At 45.7% G+C, this 17,785-nt stretch overlaps 1 protein-coding gene across 1 annotated transcript in view; it reads left to right on the plus strand.

Annotated features, from left to right (window-relative positions):
- fam193b (family with sequence similarity 193 member B) overlaps nt 1–16,177 on the plus strand; it is a 43,596-nt gene extending 27,419 nt beyond the window's left edge. The window contains exons 7-11 of the mRNA XM_042303023.1: nt 5,833–6,069; nt 6,390–6,629; nt 13,971–15,228; nt 15,421–15,496; nt 15,688–16,177. Coding sequence (XP_042158957.1) covers nt 5,833–6,069; nt 6,390–6,629; nt 13,971–15,228; nt 15,421–15,496; nt 15,688–15,784 — 1,908 coding nt within the window. The 3' untranslated portion in view covers nt 15,785–16,177. The remainder of the gene's footprint in view (nt 1–5,832; nt 6,070–6,389; nt 6,630–13,970; nt 15,229–15,420; nt 15,497–15,687) is intronic.
- The last annotated feature ends 1,608 nt before the right edge of the window (nt 16,178–17,785 follow it).

The raw sequence follows: 17,785 nt of genomic DNA on the forward strand, positions 1-17,785 counted from the left end.
CCTTTATTTAACCAGGGAGGCCAGATGAGAACACCTTTATTTAACCAGGTAGGCCAGTTGAGAACACCTTTATTTAACCAGGGAGGCCAGTTGAGAACACCTTTATTTAACCAGGGAGGCCAGTTGAGAACACCTTTATTTAACCAGGGAGGCCAGTTGAGAACACCTTTATTTAACCAGGGAGGCCAGTTGAGAACAAGTTCTCATTTACTGATGAAGCAAAGCAATACGACAGAAACAGAGTTACACAGTTACACATGGTGAAAGTCTTTATTCAGTGTGTGAGTGAAGTCTATATGTCTAAAGTCTATATATAGTGTGTGCAAATGGTGTGAGGAGGTAAGGCAATAAATAGGCCATATTAGTGAAGTAATTACAATTTAGCAGATTAACCCTGGAGTGATAGATGAGCAGATGATGATGTGCAAGTAGTGATACTGGTGTGCAAAAGAGCAGAAAAGTAAATAAAAACAATATGGGGATGAGGTAGGTAAGATTGGGTGGGCTATTTACAGATGGACTATGTACAGCTATCATTCTTAAATGGATGAAGTTTGGAACCACCAAGACTCTTCATAGAGCTGGCCGCCCAGCCAAACAGAACAATTAGGGGAGAAGGCCCTTGGTCAGAGAGGTGACCAGGAACACTATGGTCACTCTGACAGAGTTCCTCTGTGGAGATGGGAGAACCTTCCAGAAGGACAACCATCTCTGCAGCACTCCACCAATATGGTTTTTATGATAGAGGGGCCAGGCGGAAGCCACTCCTCAGTAAAAGGCACATGACAGCCTGCTTGGAGTTTGCCAAAAGGCACCTAAAGGACTGTGTCCTTGAGTGGCCCGGACTTGAACCCGATCGAACATCTCTGGGGAGACCTGAAAATAGCTGTGCAGCGACACACCCCATCCAACCTGACAGAGCTCTCTTTGACAAACGAACACAGAGATCACTAACAAACGACTAGGTCATCGCTCTTACCTAAGCTGAGGGTTCCATGGTGACGGCCATCTTGGATCCAGTGCTGGACACCAGATCTATGAGCCTGCCCTTCACCATCTAACCCTGAGGGAGAAAAACATGTTTCAGTACTTTATCAGTCTTTTTTATTTGGAATAAATTTACAATAAAGTAAATTGTCACAGAGATGAAAAATGTTTTCACGCACACACAAACGAAGGGGATTCACTTCCTCTTCGTATCTTTCTCTCTCCCTCCCTCAATGAATTAACATGAACTTGTTAGCTAGCTCATTTTGTTTTGTGGGATACAGGAATGAAGAATACCACAGCTGGTGAAATAGACAGTGAAACATTTAGGCTAACGTTAGCTAGAGCAGCTTGTCTTCAATAGTACTGTCATTCCAGCAACGGGGGCTATAGCCTACCTTGAACAATATCAAATCAAATGTATTTATAAAGCCCTTCTTATATCAGCTGATGTCTCAAAGTGCTGTACAGAAACCCAGCCTGAAACTCCAAACAGCAAGGAATGCAGGTGTAGAAGCACGGTGGCTGGGAAAAACTCCCTAGAAAGGCCAGAACCTAGGAAGAAACCTAGAGAGGAACCAGGCTATGTGGGATGGCCAGTCCTCTTCTGGCTGTGCCGGGTGGAGATTATAAACCTAGAGAGGAACCAGGCTATGAGGAGTGGCCAGTCCTCTTCTGGCTGTGCCGGGTGGAGATTATAAACCTAGAGAGGAACCAGGCTATGAGGAGTGGCCAGTCCTCTTCTGGCTGTGTCGGGTGGAGATTATAAACCTAGAGAGGAACCAGGCTATGAGTGGTGGCCAGGCCTCTTCTGGCCGTGTCAGGTGGAGATTATAACAGAACATGACCAAGATATTCAAATGTTCATAGATGACCAGCATGGTCAAATAATAATAAACTGGAGCAGCAGCACGGCCAGGTGGACTGGGGACAGCAAGGAGTCATCAGACCAGGTAGTCCTGAGGCATGGTCCTAGGGCCAGGTGGACTGGGGACAGCAAGGAGTCATCAGACCAGGTAGTCCTGAGGCATGGTCCTAGGGCCAGGTGGACTGAGGACAGCAAGGAGTCATCAGACCAGGTAGTCCTGAGGCATGGTCCTAGGGCCCAGGTGGACTGGGGACAGCAAGGAGTCATCAGACCAGGTAGTCCTGAGGCATGGTCCTAGGGCCAGGTGGACTGGGGACAGCAAGGAGTCATCAGACCAGGTAGTCCTGAGGCATGGTCCTAGGGCCAGGTGGACTGGGGACAGCAAGGAGTCATCAGACCAGGTAGTCCTGAGGCATGGTCCTAGGGCCAGGTGGACTGGGGACAGCAAGGAGTCATCAGACCAGATAGACCTGAGGCATGGTCCTAGGGCCAGGTGGACTGGGGACAGCAAGGAGTCATCAGGCCAGGTAGTCCTGAGGCATGGTCCTAGGGCCAGGTGGACTGGGGACAGCAAGGAGTCATCAGACCAGGTAGTCCTGAGGTATGGTCCCAGGGCTCAGGTCCTCTGAGAGAGAGAATTAGAGAGAGCATACTTAAATTCATACAGGACACCGGATAAGACAGGAGAAATACTCCAGATATAACAGACTGACCCTAGCCCCCCCACACACACACACACATAAACTACTGCAGCATAAATACTGGAGGCTGAGACAGGAGGGGTCAGGAAACAACAAAACAAAATACAGGCAGGTAGTGAAGGCCTTACCAAGGAAAAACTTCCAAAAGGACTAATTCGAGGTAGAAATGAGTTGGAGCACTCTCCAACAAAAAGAAAGCAGAGCTAGATTCCCTCTGTTTTAGTTTACTTCAATGTCCCCTCTACTTGGTCAAATGTGGACATCCTTCTGTGGTTACGAAGCGCATGGAGGAAGGTGAGACGTGGTTGGCGTCTACAGTGGTGCGCAGTAGCATTGCCTGTGGTTTTTATATATACCCCCCCACACACACACACACATGCATTTGAGCATGTATATGTGGTGCACTTAGCTAGCTAACTAGTGTAACATACTTTGCTTGTTCCTCGTTGAAGATCAAATCAAATGTATTTATAAAGCCCTTCTTATATCAGCTGATGTCTCAAAGTGCTGTACAGAAACCCAGACCTAAAAACCCAGACCTAAAACCCCAAACAGCAAGCAATGCAGGTGTAGAAGCACGTTGGCTAGAAAAAACTCCCTAGAAAGGCCGGAACCTAGGAAGAAACCTAGAGAGGAACCAGGCTATGTGGGGTGGCCAGTCCTCTTCTGGCTGTGCCGGGTGGAGATTATAACAGAACATGGCCAAGATGTTCAAATGTTCATAAATGACCAGCATGGTCCAATAATAATAAGGCAGAACAGTTGAAACTGGAGCAGCAGCACGGCCAGGTGGACTGGGGACAGCAAGGAGTCATCATGTCAGGTAGTCCTGGGGCATGGTCCTAGGGCCAGGTGGACTGGGGACAGCAAGGAGTCATCATGTCAGGTAGTCCTGGGGCATGGTCCTAGGGCTCAGGTCCTCCTCAGAGAGAAAGAAAGAGAGAATTAGAGAGAGCACACTTACATTCACACAGGACACCGAATAGGACAGGAGAAGTACTCCAGATATAACAAATTGACCCTAGCCCCCCGACACATAAACTACTGCAGCATAAATACTGGAGGCTGAGACAGGAGGGGTCAGGAGACACAGGAGACACTGTGACCCCATCCGAGGACACCCCCGGCCAGGGCCAAACAGGAAGGATAAGATGCTCTCATCATGGATGGAGAGATGAGGTGACAGACGATTGTAAAATAGTCATTTGATTAGCAGTAAACCGACGGCTCAAAGTAATGACAACTAGCTAGCTAAATCAAACAACAAGCAACATGGCTATTTATCTGAGACGTCAACTAACTGAGGATAAATCAGTCCCCTCTCATCCGTGCACTCGTTTACAACCCCGTCGGAGACTAAAAGCAGTAGATTGGTGTTGCTTTTTTCCATCTAGGAGGAAAGGCAAAGTGGCCTGCAAGAAATGGGACGCGGCTCAGAATTACCGACAGGAAGTTGTAGAATAGGATATTGATTACTTTGCTACCTGAAATCTAAAAATCATTCAGAACTATTGCAATACTGTTAATGATTTGGGATCACTTTTCATTTTGGCCAGCTAATGGTCCTACCAACTGATCAAGCAATATCGGAAGAAAGCGTGAACCTTTTATGAGCACTATACCTCCTCGATTATGGCTACTTGTCGCCCAAAATGAAAATCCCAACCTCTTGTACATTGTTGATTGTCAATGACAACTTTTACACTACAACATTGCTCGCTCATTTTCCCCCCAAAAAAAAAAAAGATTTTCGTTTACATTTTGGCTTTTTCCCCCAATAATTAGTCACCCGGGGGGTTCTCGTAGGCCCGTTTGGAACATCGATTCGCAATAAAACAAATCACAGTATCGAATCGCAATACATATGCAATCAGGATATCGTGAGGTCCCTGGCAATTCTCAGCCCTGATGTAGAGTATGGCACACTTAGTCATTGATTGAAATAGCATTAAAGGAACAATATAAACATTGATTAACGAAAGTAATTTGACTGCTGCTACTGTGAGTTCTTCTGACACCATGTTGTATGTCTTTTAGAAATTAATTCTAATATTTATGGAGAACTTTTCCTTTGCCACTTTTGTTCACGTTGGCGCTAAATGTAAACCCATTTGGTCGGGGCGGCAGGTATCCTAGTGGTTAGAGTGTAGAGGCGGCAGGTAGCCTACTGGTTAGAGTGTAGAGGAGGCAGGTAGCCTAGTGGTTAGAGTGTAGGGGCGGCAGGTAGCCTACTGGTTAGAGTGTAGAGGAGGCAGGTAGCCTAGTGGTTAGAGTGTGGGGCGGCAGGTAGCCTAGTGGTTAGAGTGTAGAGGAGGCAGGTAGCCTAGTGGTTAGAGTGTAGAGGCGGCAGGGTAGCCTAGTTGTTAGAGTGTAGAGGAGGCAGGTAGCCTAGTGGTTAGAGTGTAGAGGAGGCAGGTAGCCTAGTGGTTAGAGTGTAGAGGCGGCAGGGTAGCCTAGTTGTTAGAGTGTAGAGGAGGCAGGTAGCCTAGTGGTTAGAGTGTAGAGGAGGCAGGTAGCCTAGTGGTTAGAGTGTAGAGGCGGCAGGGTAGCCTAGTTGTTAGCGGCAGGTAGCCTGTGGTTAGAGTGTAGAGGCGGCAGGGTAGCCTAGTTGTTAGAGTGTAGCCTAGTGGTTAGGCGGCAGGGTAGCCTAGTTGTTAGAGTGTAGAGGAGGCAGGTAGCCTAGTTGTTAGAGTGTAGGGGCGGCAGGTAGCCTAGTGGTTAGAGTGTAGAGGAGGCAGGTAGCCTAGTGGTTAGAGTGTTGGGCCAGTAACTGAAAGGTTGCTGGATCGAATCCTTGAGCTGACAAGGTAAAAATCTGTCGTTCTTTCCCTGAACAAGGCCGTGATTGTAAATAATAATTTGTTCTTAACTTGCCTGGTTCAATAAAGGATAGTGAAATCCGGTGACCTGGGGTGGTCTAGCAGTCTAAGCTGCTACCCGTGCAGGACATGAACGATATACCACTGCCAGCATGGGTTGGAATCAGACCCACAGCTATTTCAGCACTCTCTGTCCTACCTTTCATCTTGGTCTCTCTCTCTCTCTCTAGCCAATAAACATACAAAAGCTAAATCAGATTGTGGCTGGGTTTCAATCCATAAAGATGCTCTTCTCCCTTCTGCCATCCTTCCCCTAAATCTGAGATGGCTTGTTTCTGTTACTGTCACCTAAGGGGATTGAACAAAGGGCAATGGAAGGCAGCAAGTCATTGAAATGAAACGCATCTTATTAAATAAGGGTTATCTCTCCTCTGATCATATCCTGTCCTCCCTCTAGCCCCCGGCGGCTCCGACCAGCCGTAACTACACAGAGATCCGAGAGAAGCTCCGGTCCCGTCTGACGCGTCGTAAGGAGGAGTGTCTACCCCAGAGACGGGACTCTGACCCGGCCGTGTCCACCTCCATCGACCACCGAGACGTGGACGAGCTGCTGGACTTCATCAACTCCTCAGAGCACAAACCAGCCAACAGCGCTAAGGCTGCCAAGCGGGCACGTCATAAACAGAAGAAGAAGGTGATGTCACATGATGTGGTGGAAATACTCATCAACACAGATCAGTTAATACATATTAAAGTATTGGTGTTTGTTTAGAACATCTAAATATGTATTTGTGTAAGTAGGATGTAATATCAGTAGTAATCTCCTGTTTGTGTAGTGTGAGGCAGCTTGATGTACAGGACACTAGTCCATCTCCTGTTTCTGTAGTGAGACTGTCTGTCCTGTCTTTTATTTTTGTTTAACCTTGATTTAACTAGGCAAGTCAGTTAAGAACAAATTCTTATTTACAATGACGGCCTCCTGTCGAACCATCTGTCTGTCTCTCCCCACCTCAGGAGAAGCAGACCCAGGCGGGTAGTGGTGATGGTGAGGGAGCTGGTAGCGACCCCCCCTCCACCCCTCCAGAGCCCAGTGAGGACCCAGACCACCTCAGCCTGGAGGAGGAGGAGGATTTGGATGGGGAGTACGGTGAGGGCCCGGAGGCTAGTCGGCTGCTGGAGTGGCCCCAGCTGGAACTAGAGAGGGTCAACTCCTTCCTGACCTCTCGGCTAGAGGAGATCAAAAACACCATCAAGGTAAGGATAACTGCGTCCAAATGACTCCCTATTCCCTAAATATTGCGCTACTTTTAACCAGGGCCCATGGGCAAAACTAATGTACTATATAGGGAATAGGGAGTCATTTGGGACTCTCATGATCATTGTCCGGGAGCCATCTGGGACTCATATGATCATTGTCCGGGAACCATCTGGGACTCATATGATCATTGTCCGGGAACCATCTGGGACTCATATGATCATTGTCCGGGAGCCATCTGGGACTCATATGATCATTGTCCGGGAGCCATCTGGGACTCATATGATATTTGTCTGGGAACCATCTGGGACTCATATGATCAGTGTCCGGGAGCCATCTGGGACTCATATGATCATTGTCCATATGTAGGACACTATAAAATCCGGAAGGCGGAAGGAATTGAACAACATTTTTTTGATCGAATTTAGTAGGAAATCAACTATACTGAACAAAAAATATAAACACGACATGTAAAGTGTTGGTCCCATGTTTCATGAACGGAAATGAAAGATACCAGAAATGTTCCATATGCAGATAAAGCTGATTTCTCTCAAATGTATTAACATCTACCTGACAGGTGTGGCATATCAAAGAAGCTGATTGAACATCATGATCAGTACACAGGTGCACCTTGTGCTGGGGACAGTAAAAGGCCACTTTAAAATGTGCAGTTTTGTCACACAACAGAATGCTGCTGATGGCTCAAGTTTTGGCGGATCGTGCAATTGGCATGATGACAGCAGGAATGTCAGCAAGAGCTGTTGCCATTTGATGTTAATTTCTCAACCATAAGCCGCCTACAACATCATTTTAGGGAATTTGTCAGCACGTCCAACCGGCCTCATAACCGCAGACCACGTTGTAACCACACCAGTCCAGGACCTTCACATCCGGCTTCTTCACCTGCAGGATCATCTGAGGTCCACGACCTGCGGGATCGTCTGAGACCAGCCAGCTCATTGTCCAGGACAGCTGATGAAACTGAGGAGCATTTCTGTCTGTAATAAAGCCTTTTTTGTGGGGAGAAACGCATTCTGATTAGCTGGGCCTGGCTCCTCAATGGTTTGGCAATGAAATGAAATGAAATGAAATGTAAATGAAATGAAATGAAATGAAATGAAATGAAATGTAATGAAATGAAATGTAAACTCGGTAAAATCTTTTGAAATTGTTGCAAGTTGCGTTTTTATATTTTAGTTCAGTATAAATGTATCGAATTTATTCTAAAATGTATTAATTTATTTATGACAAGACATGAACAAAAATTCATCAGTGATGCGTATTGTCCTTCAACTTTCTGAAGAGGCAACACAGGAATGCCCCTGTCTGTTTTTCTACCACTTTGTGCAGCCGTTAGCGATGATGCTAACACAGGAATGCCCCTGTCTGTTTTCCTACCATTTTGTGTAGCCGTTAGCGATGATGCTAACACAGGAATGCCCCTTTCTGTTTTCCTACCACTTTGTGTAGCCGTTAGCGATGATGCTAACACAGGAATGCCCCTTTCTGTTTTCCTACCACTTTGTGTAGCCGTTAGCGATGATGCTAACACAGGAATGCCCCTGTCTGTTTTTCTACCACTTTGTGCAGCCGTTAGCGATGATGCTAACACAGGAATGCCCCAGGAATTTCTGTTTTCCTACCACTTTGTGTAGCCGTTAGCGATGATGCTAACACAGGAATGTCCCTGTCTGTTTTCCTACCACTTTGTGTAGCCGTTGCTAACACAGGAATGCCCCTGTCTGTTTTCCTAGCAATGATGCTAACACAGGAATGCCCCTGTCTGTTTTTTTGTGTAGCCGTACCACTTTGTTTTTCTACCACTTTGTAGCCGTTAGCGATGATGCTAACACAGGAATGCCCCTGTCTGTTTTTCTACCACTTTGTGCAGCCGGAATGCCCCTGTCTGTTTTCCTACCACTTTGTGTAGCCGATGATGCTAACACAGGAATGCCCCTGTCTGTTTTCCTACCACTTTGTGTAGCCGTTAGCGATGATGCTAACACAGGAATGCCCCTGTCTGTTTTTCTACCACTTTGTGTAGCCGTTAGCGATGATGCTAACACAGGAATGCCCCCCCTGTCTGTTTTCCTACCACTTTGTGTAGCCGTTAGTGATGATGCTAACACAGGAATGCCCCTGTCTGTTTTTCTACCACTTTGTGTAGCCGTTAGTGATGATGCTAACACAGGAATGTCCCTGTCTGTTTTCCTACCACTTTGTGTAGCCGTTAGCAATGATGCTAACACAGGAATGCCCCTGTCTGTTTTCCTACCACTTTGTGTAGCCGTTAGCAATGATGCTAACACAGGAATGCCCCTGTCTGTTTTCCTACCACTTTGTGTAGCCGTTAGTGATGATGCTAACACAGGAATGCCCCTGTCTGTTTTTCTACCACTTTGTGTAGCCGTTAGTGATGATGCTAACACAGGAATGTCCCTGTCTGTTTTCCTACCACTTTGTGTAGCCGTTAGCAATGATGCTAACACAGGAATGCCCCTGTCTGTTTTCCTACCACTTTGTGTAGCCGTTAGCAATGATGCTAACACAGGAATGCCCCTGTCTGTTTTCCTACCACTTTGTGTAGCCGTTAGCGATGATGCTAACACAGGAATGCCCCTGTCTGTTTTCCTACCACTTTGTGTAGCTGTTAGCGATGATGCTAATGATGACCATCTTCTGGTAGATGGAAAGGCTTTCCCAAAAAAACTTCTCAATTAATGAAATGTTAACTACAGTGTAGTCTATGGCTGACCTGGCAGAATGATACCATGATTATTTGCATCAATCCAGTGGTGATTTGTTTAGTAAACTCGGCAATCACACCAAAATAAAAATGTGGTCGATTCCTCAGTGGTCTCCTGCTGTTGTTTTCTGTATCCTTACGGATTTAGATCCAATTCGGTTGTTTTTCTATAAAGAAAGTGTGATTTATAAAGGACTAAAAACCTTTAAAAAAAAACAGAAAAATCTGAACCTTAGAAAAACTAAATGTATAAAAGAGAATTAGGCGAAAAATGTAAAAGATCATAATGGGCCCACTGATAACATGTAGTTATCGTCTAATGGTTGTCTCTTATTATATTGTAAAGTAAGTTTGTCTGAGCCAGAATAGTATCTCCTGTGTCTGTATTGAGCCAGCTGGACAGTCAACAAGAGGGTTATCTAAACTAACATACCTCTGGAATCGTCACTAGTATATTTTACCACGCCCAGAAATCTGCCCCCAACGCACTAGACGACCAGTCTTGATAGCCTTCAGCCATACCCTCATCCTACTCCTCCTCTGTTCCTCGGGTGATGTGGAGGTTAACCCAGGCCCTTTGTGTCACCAGGCGTTCTCATTTGTTGACTTCTGTAACCGTAAAAGCCTTGGTTTCATGCATGTTAACATCAGAAGCCTCCTCCCTAACTTTGTTTTACTCACTGCTGTTAGCACAGTCCATCAACCCTGATGTCCTTGCCTTGTCTGAATCCTGGCTTAGGAAGGCCACCAAAAATTCTGAGGTTTCCATATCCAACTACAACAATTTCCGTCAAGATAGAGCTGCCAAAAGGGGGAGAAGTTGCAATCTACTCCAGAGATAGCCTGCAAAGTAATGTCATACTTTCCAGGTCTATACCCAAGCAGTTCGAGCTTCTAATTTTAAAAATGAATCTCCAGAAATAAGTCTCACTGTTGCTGCCTGTCACAGACACCCTCAGCTGCCCCCTGCACTGAGGCTAGGAAACACTGTCACCACCGATAAATACACGATAATCGATCATTTCAATAAGTATTTCCCTACGGCTAGCCATGCTTTTTTCCTGGCTAACCCAAACCCCCGCCAACAGCTCCGCCCCCTAAAATTGCAATTGTTGCCCCTATTACCTGTCTGTTCAACCTCTCTTTCGTATCGTCCAAGATCCCTAAAGATTGGAAAGCTGCCGCGGTCGGCCCCCCCTTCAAAGGAGGTGACACTCTAGACCCAAACTGTTATAGACCTATATCCATCCTGCCTTCGAAAGCCAAGTTAATAAACAGGTCACTGACCATTTCGAATCCCACCGTACCTTCTCCGCTATACAATCTGGTTTCCGAGCTGGTCACGGGTGCACCTCAGCCACGCTCAAGGTCCTAAACGATATCATAACCGCCATCGATAAAATATTGTACTCTGCAGCCGTCTTCATCGACCTGGCCAAGGCTTTCAACTTTCGACTTTCGGCAGACTCAACATCCTTGGTTTCTCAAATGACTGCCTCGCCTGGTTCACCAACTACTTCTCTGATAGAGTTCAGTGTGTCAAATCGGGGGGCCTGTTGTCCGGACGTCTGGCAGGCTCTATGGGAGTACGACAGGGTTCAATTCTCGGGCCGACTCTTTTCTCTATATACATCAATGATGTTGCTCTTGCTGCTGGTGATTCTCTGATCCACCTCTATGCAGACGACACCATTCTGTATACTTCTGGCCCTTCTTTGGACACTGTGTTAATTAAACTCCAGACGAGCTTCAATGCCAAACAACTCTCCTTCCGTGGCCTCCAACTGCTCACCTCTTGCACTTAGCCATCCCGGATCCGGGATCGTGAATACAGCCTCAAGCTCATTACCATAATGCAACGTTAACTATTCATGAAAATCGCAAATGAAATGAAATAAATATGCTAGCTCTCAAGCTTAGCCTTTTGTTAACAACACTGTCATCTCAGATTTTCAAAATATGCTTCTCAACCATAGGAAAACAATCATTTGTGTAACAGTAGCTAGCTAGCGTAGCATTTAGCGTTAGCATTAGCATTAGCATTCAGCAGGCAACATTTTCACAAAAACCAGAAAAGCATTCAAATAAAATCATTTACCTTTGAAGAACATTTACCTTTCAGATGTTTTCAATGAGGAGACTCTGTTAGATAGCAAATGTTCAGTTTTTCCTGAAAGGTTATTTGTTTAGGAGAAATCGCTCCGTTTGGTGCGTCACGTTTGGCTACCAAAAAAACCCGAAAATCCAGTCATAAAAACGCCTAACTTTTTTCCAAATTAACTCCATAATATTGACTGAAACATGGCAAACGTTGTTTAGAACCAATCCTCAAGGTGTTTTTCACATATCTCTTCGATGATATATCGTTCGTGGAAGTGTGCTTTCTGTCCTGAATCCCAGGAGAAAATGCCCGCAACTGAAGATTACGCACCAATTTAGACAAAGGACACCGGGCGGACCCCTGGAAAATGTAGTCTCTTATGGCCAATCTTCCAATGATATGCCTACAAATACGTCACAATGCTGCAGACATCTTGAAGAAACGACAGAAAGCGCAGGCTCGTTCCTGGTGCATTCACAGCCATATAAGGAGACATTGGAAAACAGAGCTTCAAAAATTCTGCCCATTTCCTGGTTGAAGTTTCATCTTGGTTTCGCCTGTAGCATGAGTTCTGTGGCACTCACAGATAATATCTTTGCAGTTTTGGAAACCTTAGAGTGTTTTCTTTCCAAAGCTGCCAATTATATGCATAGTCAAGCATCTTTTCGGGACAAAATATTGCGCTTAAAACGGGCACGTTTTTTTATCCATAAATTAAAAGAGCGCCCCCTATATCCAAGAAGTTAAACGATAGTAAAACTAAATGCATGCTTTTCAACCGTTCACTGCCCGCACCCGCCTGCCTGCCGACTAGCATCACTACTCTGGATGGTTCTGACTTAGGGTAACCTTAACCCTAGACAACTACAAGTACAACTACGTGTCTGGCTAGACTTTAAACTCTCCTTCCAGACTCCTATTAAACATCTCCAATCCTAAATTAAATCTAGAATCGTCTTTCTATTCTGCAAAAAAGCCTCCTTCACTCACGCCACCAAACACACCCTTGTAAAACTGACTATTCTACCGATCCTCAACTTCGGCGATGTCATTTGGAAAATCTGGAGTTGGAGTCTTTTAAAGGGGTGTTTCTCAGACATGAAGCATAGTCTTGTGGAAAATAATCTAGCATATACATCGGAAGCAAAATGTAGTCCAGTACTAGGCTTAATCTGTCCATGAAACCGGTCCTTAATCTGTCCTTAATCTGTCCATGAAACCAGTCCTTAACCTGTCTATGAAACCAGTCCTTAATCTGTCCATGAAACCAGTCCTTAATCTGTCCATGAAACCAGTCCTTAATCTGTCCATGAAACCGGTCCTTAAACTGTCTATGAAACCAGTCCTTAATCTGTCTATGAAACCGGTCCTTAATCTATGAAACCGGTCCTTAATCTGTCTATGAAACCAGTCCTTAATCTGTCTATGAAACCAGTCCTTAATCTATGAAACCAGTCTTTAATCTGTCTATGAAACCAGTCCTTAATCTGTCCATGAAACTAGTCCTTAATCTGTCTATGAAACCGGTCCTTAATCTGTCTATGAAACCAGTCCTTAATCTGTCCATGAAACCGGTCCTTAATCTGTCTATGAAACCAGTCCTTAATCTGTCTATGAAACCAGTCCTTAGTCTGTCTATGAAACCAGTCCTTAATCTGTCCATGAAACCAGTCCTTAATCTGTCCATGAAACTACTCCTTAATCTGTCTATGAAACCAGTCCTTAATCTATGAAACCAGTCCTTAATCTGTCCATGAAACCGGTCCTTAATCTGTCTATGAAACCAGTCCTTAATCTGTCTATGAAACCAGTCCTTAATCTGTCCATGAAACCGGTCCTTCATCTGTCCATGAAACTGGTCCTTAATCTGTCCATGAAACCAGTCCTTAATCTGTCCATGAAACCAGTCCTTAATCTGTCCATGAAACCGGTCCTTAATCTGTCCATGAAACCGGTCCTTAATCTGTCTATGAAACCAGTCCTTAATCTGTCTATGAAACCAGTCCTTAGTCTGTCTATGAAACCAGTCCTTTATCTGTCCATGAAACCAGTCCTTAATCTGTCCATGAAACTAGTCCTTAATCTGTCTATGAAACCAGTCCTTAATCTATGAAACCAGTCCTTACTCTGTCTATGAAACCAGTCCTTAATCTGTCCATGAAACCGGTCCTTAATCTGTCTATGAAACCAGTCCTTAATCTGTCTATGAAACCAGTCCTTACTCTGTCTATGAAACCAGTCCTTAATCTGTCCATGAAACCAGTCCTTAATCTGTCCATGAAACTGGTCCTTAATCTGTCCATGAAACCAGTCCTTAATCTGTCCATGAAACCAGTCCTTAATCTGTTAATTTCAGTGTTTCAGAGAGTGTATACTCTCTGCAATCTGAGAAACAGTTGAAACCCTGATTTAAGGCATTTTTAGCTGTTTTAAAACTTATTGCCGCTTTTCTTCTCTTTTCCAAAATAAAAACGTTGACCTTTGACCTTGCAGGACTCTATCCGGGCCTCGTTCTCCATGTACGACCTCAACCTGGATGTGAATGACTTCCCCAAAAAGGCGGCTACTCTGGAGGGCAACCATCTTCTCTCCCACCTCAACGGCTCCTCCTGTTCTGACCTGCAGCAGATAGACCTCGACCTGGCCCCTCTCTCCCTGGGTACCTTCAAGAGCCATCTTGACCTGGTCAGCGGCTGGGAGGAGGCCCATCCCCGGGACAACTCCCCCATCGGCCCCATCTCACCCCCGGCTTGTGCTACTGTACCTGGAGTAGGGGGACCATGGGCTGCGGCTGGTACTGGGGCAAAGGATGTTCAGAGGCTCCACACCACCCCCAGCCTCTCCAAGCTGATCCGGGTGCGCTCCCCAGAGAGGTGCCCCTCTGCTAGGCCTGAGAATAAACACCAGGCCCCTGCTTCGATCCAGACCCAGGCCTCTATTAAGGTAGCTAAGCCTAAAGACGAGACCCTAGCGGAGCCCAAGAACATTACTACCCCTACTCCTGGGGTTAATGTTGGGGCTGGTAAGAACATTACTACTCCTGGGTCTGGGGTTAATGTTGGGGCTGGTAAGAACATTACTACTCCTGGGTCTGGGGTTAATGCTGGGGCTGGTAAGAACATTACTACTCCTGGGTCTGGGGTTAATGCTGGGGCTGGTAAGAACATTACTACTCCTGGGTCTGGGGTTAATGCTGGGGCTGGTAAGAACATTACTACTCCTACTCCTGGGGTTAATGCTGGGGCTGGTAAGAACATTACTACTCCTGGGTCTGGGGTTAATGCTGGGGCTGGTAAGAACATTACTACTCCTGGGTCTGGGGTTAATGCCGGGGCTGGTAAGCTGAAGAAGGGCAAGAAGCAGCAACGTCAGGACCAGCTGCCTCCAGAACAGAACCAGATCAGACCCGGATCCAAAGCAGCTGTGGAGTTGCAGAAAACTGTTTCCAACAGTTCTGATGCTGTGGGTTCTAAGGCTGGTTCTGGTTCCAAACCACCACCTCACTCAGCTGAGAGCCAGAGAACCGGGGCAAGGAGGGCAGAGGAGACCAGACCCACCCGTCAGCAGGCCACCAACGGGACAGTGAGTAGCTCTGGTGCTCCCAGCACCCAAAGAGGGAAGGGGGAGGAGCAAGAGGCCAAAGGTCACTCTGTCACCTCAACCAATCACAACCAAGCCCAGCAGCAGCAGCAACCCAAGGGGAAGAATAAGAAGAACAAGAACAAGGGAGAGAAAACCAGCCGCAACATCGGTACGTTAGTTTAGATAACCCTCTAGTTGACTGTCTCTTGTGTTACATGTAGGAAGGAGACATGTACGTTAGTTTAGATAACCCTCAGTGACTGAATGTAGGAAGGGAGACGTCAGTGTGAATGATAAAGCGATCAGACAGCGTGACCGTTCATTGGTTGTGATGTTTCTGTCCTGTTTCTTTCTTCCCCAGACGATGTGTTTCTCCCTAAAGACGTGGACCCAAAAGAAATGGATGAGATTGATCGTGAGGTGGAATATTTCAAAAGGTAACGCTCGGCCCCGGTAACAACCCGAAACATTTAGGGCCGCTTTACCAAACAGACAAGAGATTCTTAGTCTAAGAAGACTAAACTTGGTCTTTGTCTGGGAAACTGGCCCTTGTTTTGTTTGTTGTTTTGCCGCCACCAGCCTCCTGTTCATTGAACCAGATACTGATATATCTCTCTCCTCTCTGTAGGTTTTGCCTTGACTCTGCTAAACAGACCCGTCAGAAGGTTGCAGTAAACTGGTCCAACTTTACCCTCAAAAAGGTTCCTTCCAACGCAGCCCAGTAACTGACGGGTTCTAGAATGCAGAACCCCCCCCAACACAACTATGTCCATACAACCGCGACGGCCTGAGGCCTTCTCTCATTCCCACTCTTCGTCCTCCTCCTCGTTTTCCTCACCAAGCCAAGGGACCCTGGTGCAACACCATTTTCCATTCAGGACTGCGATACTGCGTTGCTATTGGCTGACAGCCAGGGATCATTCACACACAGGGGCGACTGAGACTAGACTTTGCTGTTTTGCAACGAGGGAGAAGAGATCCAGGTTGAAACATGGAGAACTGACACCCTTCTGTTTATCAGATCTAATCTACTGTGTACTTCTATGTAGTATGGAAAACAGTTACCTTATACAATAAAAAATGTGTTTTTATTGCAATTGTGGCACATTTTAACATTGTTGAAAACCTCTTGGATTGTTATTGGTTGGTTTTATTTGGTGCTTCTGTTCTCCAAAGGTACTGACCCACGACCCACGAGGTTTAGGGTATCTCTCCCATAACGCACAACCCTGTGGATATCTGTCTGTGTCTGTGGATAGGCACTGACCCACGAGGTTTAGGGTATCTCTCCCTCAACGCACAACCCTGTGGATATCTGTCTTGTGTCTGTGGATAGGCACTGACCCACGAGGTTTAGGGTATCTCTCCCTCAACGCACAACCCTGTGGATATCTGTCTGTGTCTGTGGATAGGCACTGACCCACGAGGTTTAGGGTATCTCTCCCACAACGCACAACCCTGTGGATATCTGTCTTGTGTCTGTGGATAGGCACTGACCCACGAGGTTTAGGGTATCTCTCCCTCAACGCACAACCCTGTGGATATCTGTCTGTGTCTGTGGATAGGCACTGTTAAGATGATGAATCGCCTCTGAATTATTTTACAAGGTTTTTAACAAGGTTTCTGATTTACGGTGTGAAGGACACAGGCATTTTTTTAAAAACTGTTAAAACACAATATACTGTCATAGACACCATGTGTGGGTTGGTTATCTATACTGTCATAGACACCATGTGCAGGTTGGTTATCTATACTGTCATAGACACCATGTGTGGGTTGGTTATCTATACTGTCATAGACACCACCATGTGTGGGTTGGTTATCTACAATTGAAGTCGGAAGTTTACATACACCTCCGCCAAATACATTTAAACTCAGTTTTCCACAATTCCTGACATTTTATCCTAGTAAAAATTCCAGTCTTAGGCCAGTCTGGATCACCACTTTACTTTAAGAACCGACTTTCCAAAACTATAGTTTGTTAACAAGAAATGTGTGGAGTGGTTGAAAAAATGAGTTTTAATGACTCCAACCTAAGTGTATGTTAACTTCCAACTTCAACTGTATACTGTCATAGACACCACCACCATGTGTGTGTTAATTTATTTAACCTTTATTTAACCTGGTAGTTCTCATTTGCCACTGGCCAAGATAAAGCAAAGCAGTGTGACACAAACAACAACAACAGAGTTACACATGGAATAAACAAACATACAATCAATAATACAGTAGAACAAAGTCTATATACAGTGAGTGCAAATGAGGTAAGATAAGGGAGGTAAGGCAATAAATAGGCCATGGTGGCGAAGTAATTACAATATAGCAATTAAACACTGAAATGGTAGAATGTGCAGAAGATGAATGTGCAGGTAGAGATACTGGGGTGCAAAAAAAGATAAATAAATACAATATGGGGATGAGGTAGATAGATGGGTTATTTACAGATGGGCTATGTACAGGTGCAGAGATCTGTGAGCTGCTCTGACAGCTGGTGTTTAAAGCTAGTGAGGGAGACATGAGTCTCCAGCTTCAGAGATTTTTGCAGTTCGTTCCAGTCATGGGCAGCAGAGAACTGGAAGGAGAGGCGGCCAAAGGAAGAATTGGCTTTGGGGGTGACCAGTGAGATATACCTGCTGGAGTGGGTGCTGCTATGGTGACCAGTGAGCTGAGATAAGGCGGGACTTTACCTAGCAAAGACTTATAGATGACCTGGAGCCAGTGGGTTT

Source organism: Oncorhynchus tshawytscha, linkage group LG21 (assembly GCF_018296145.1).
Source record: "Oncorhynchus tshawytscha isolate Ot180627B linkage group LG21, Otsh_v2.0, whole genome shotgun sequence".
Lineage (NCBI taxonomy): Eukaryota > Metazoa > Chordata > Actinopteri > Salmoniformes > Salmonidae > Oncorhynchus > Oncorhynchus tshawytscha.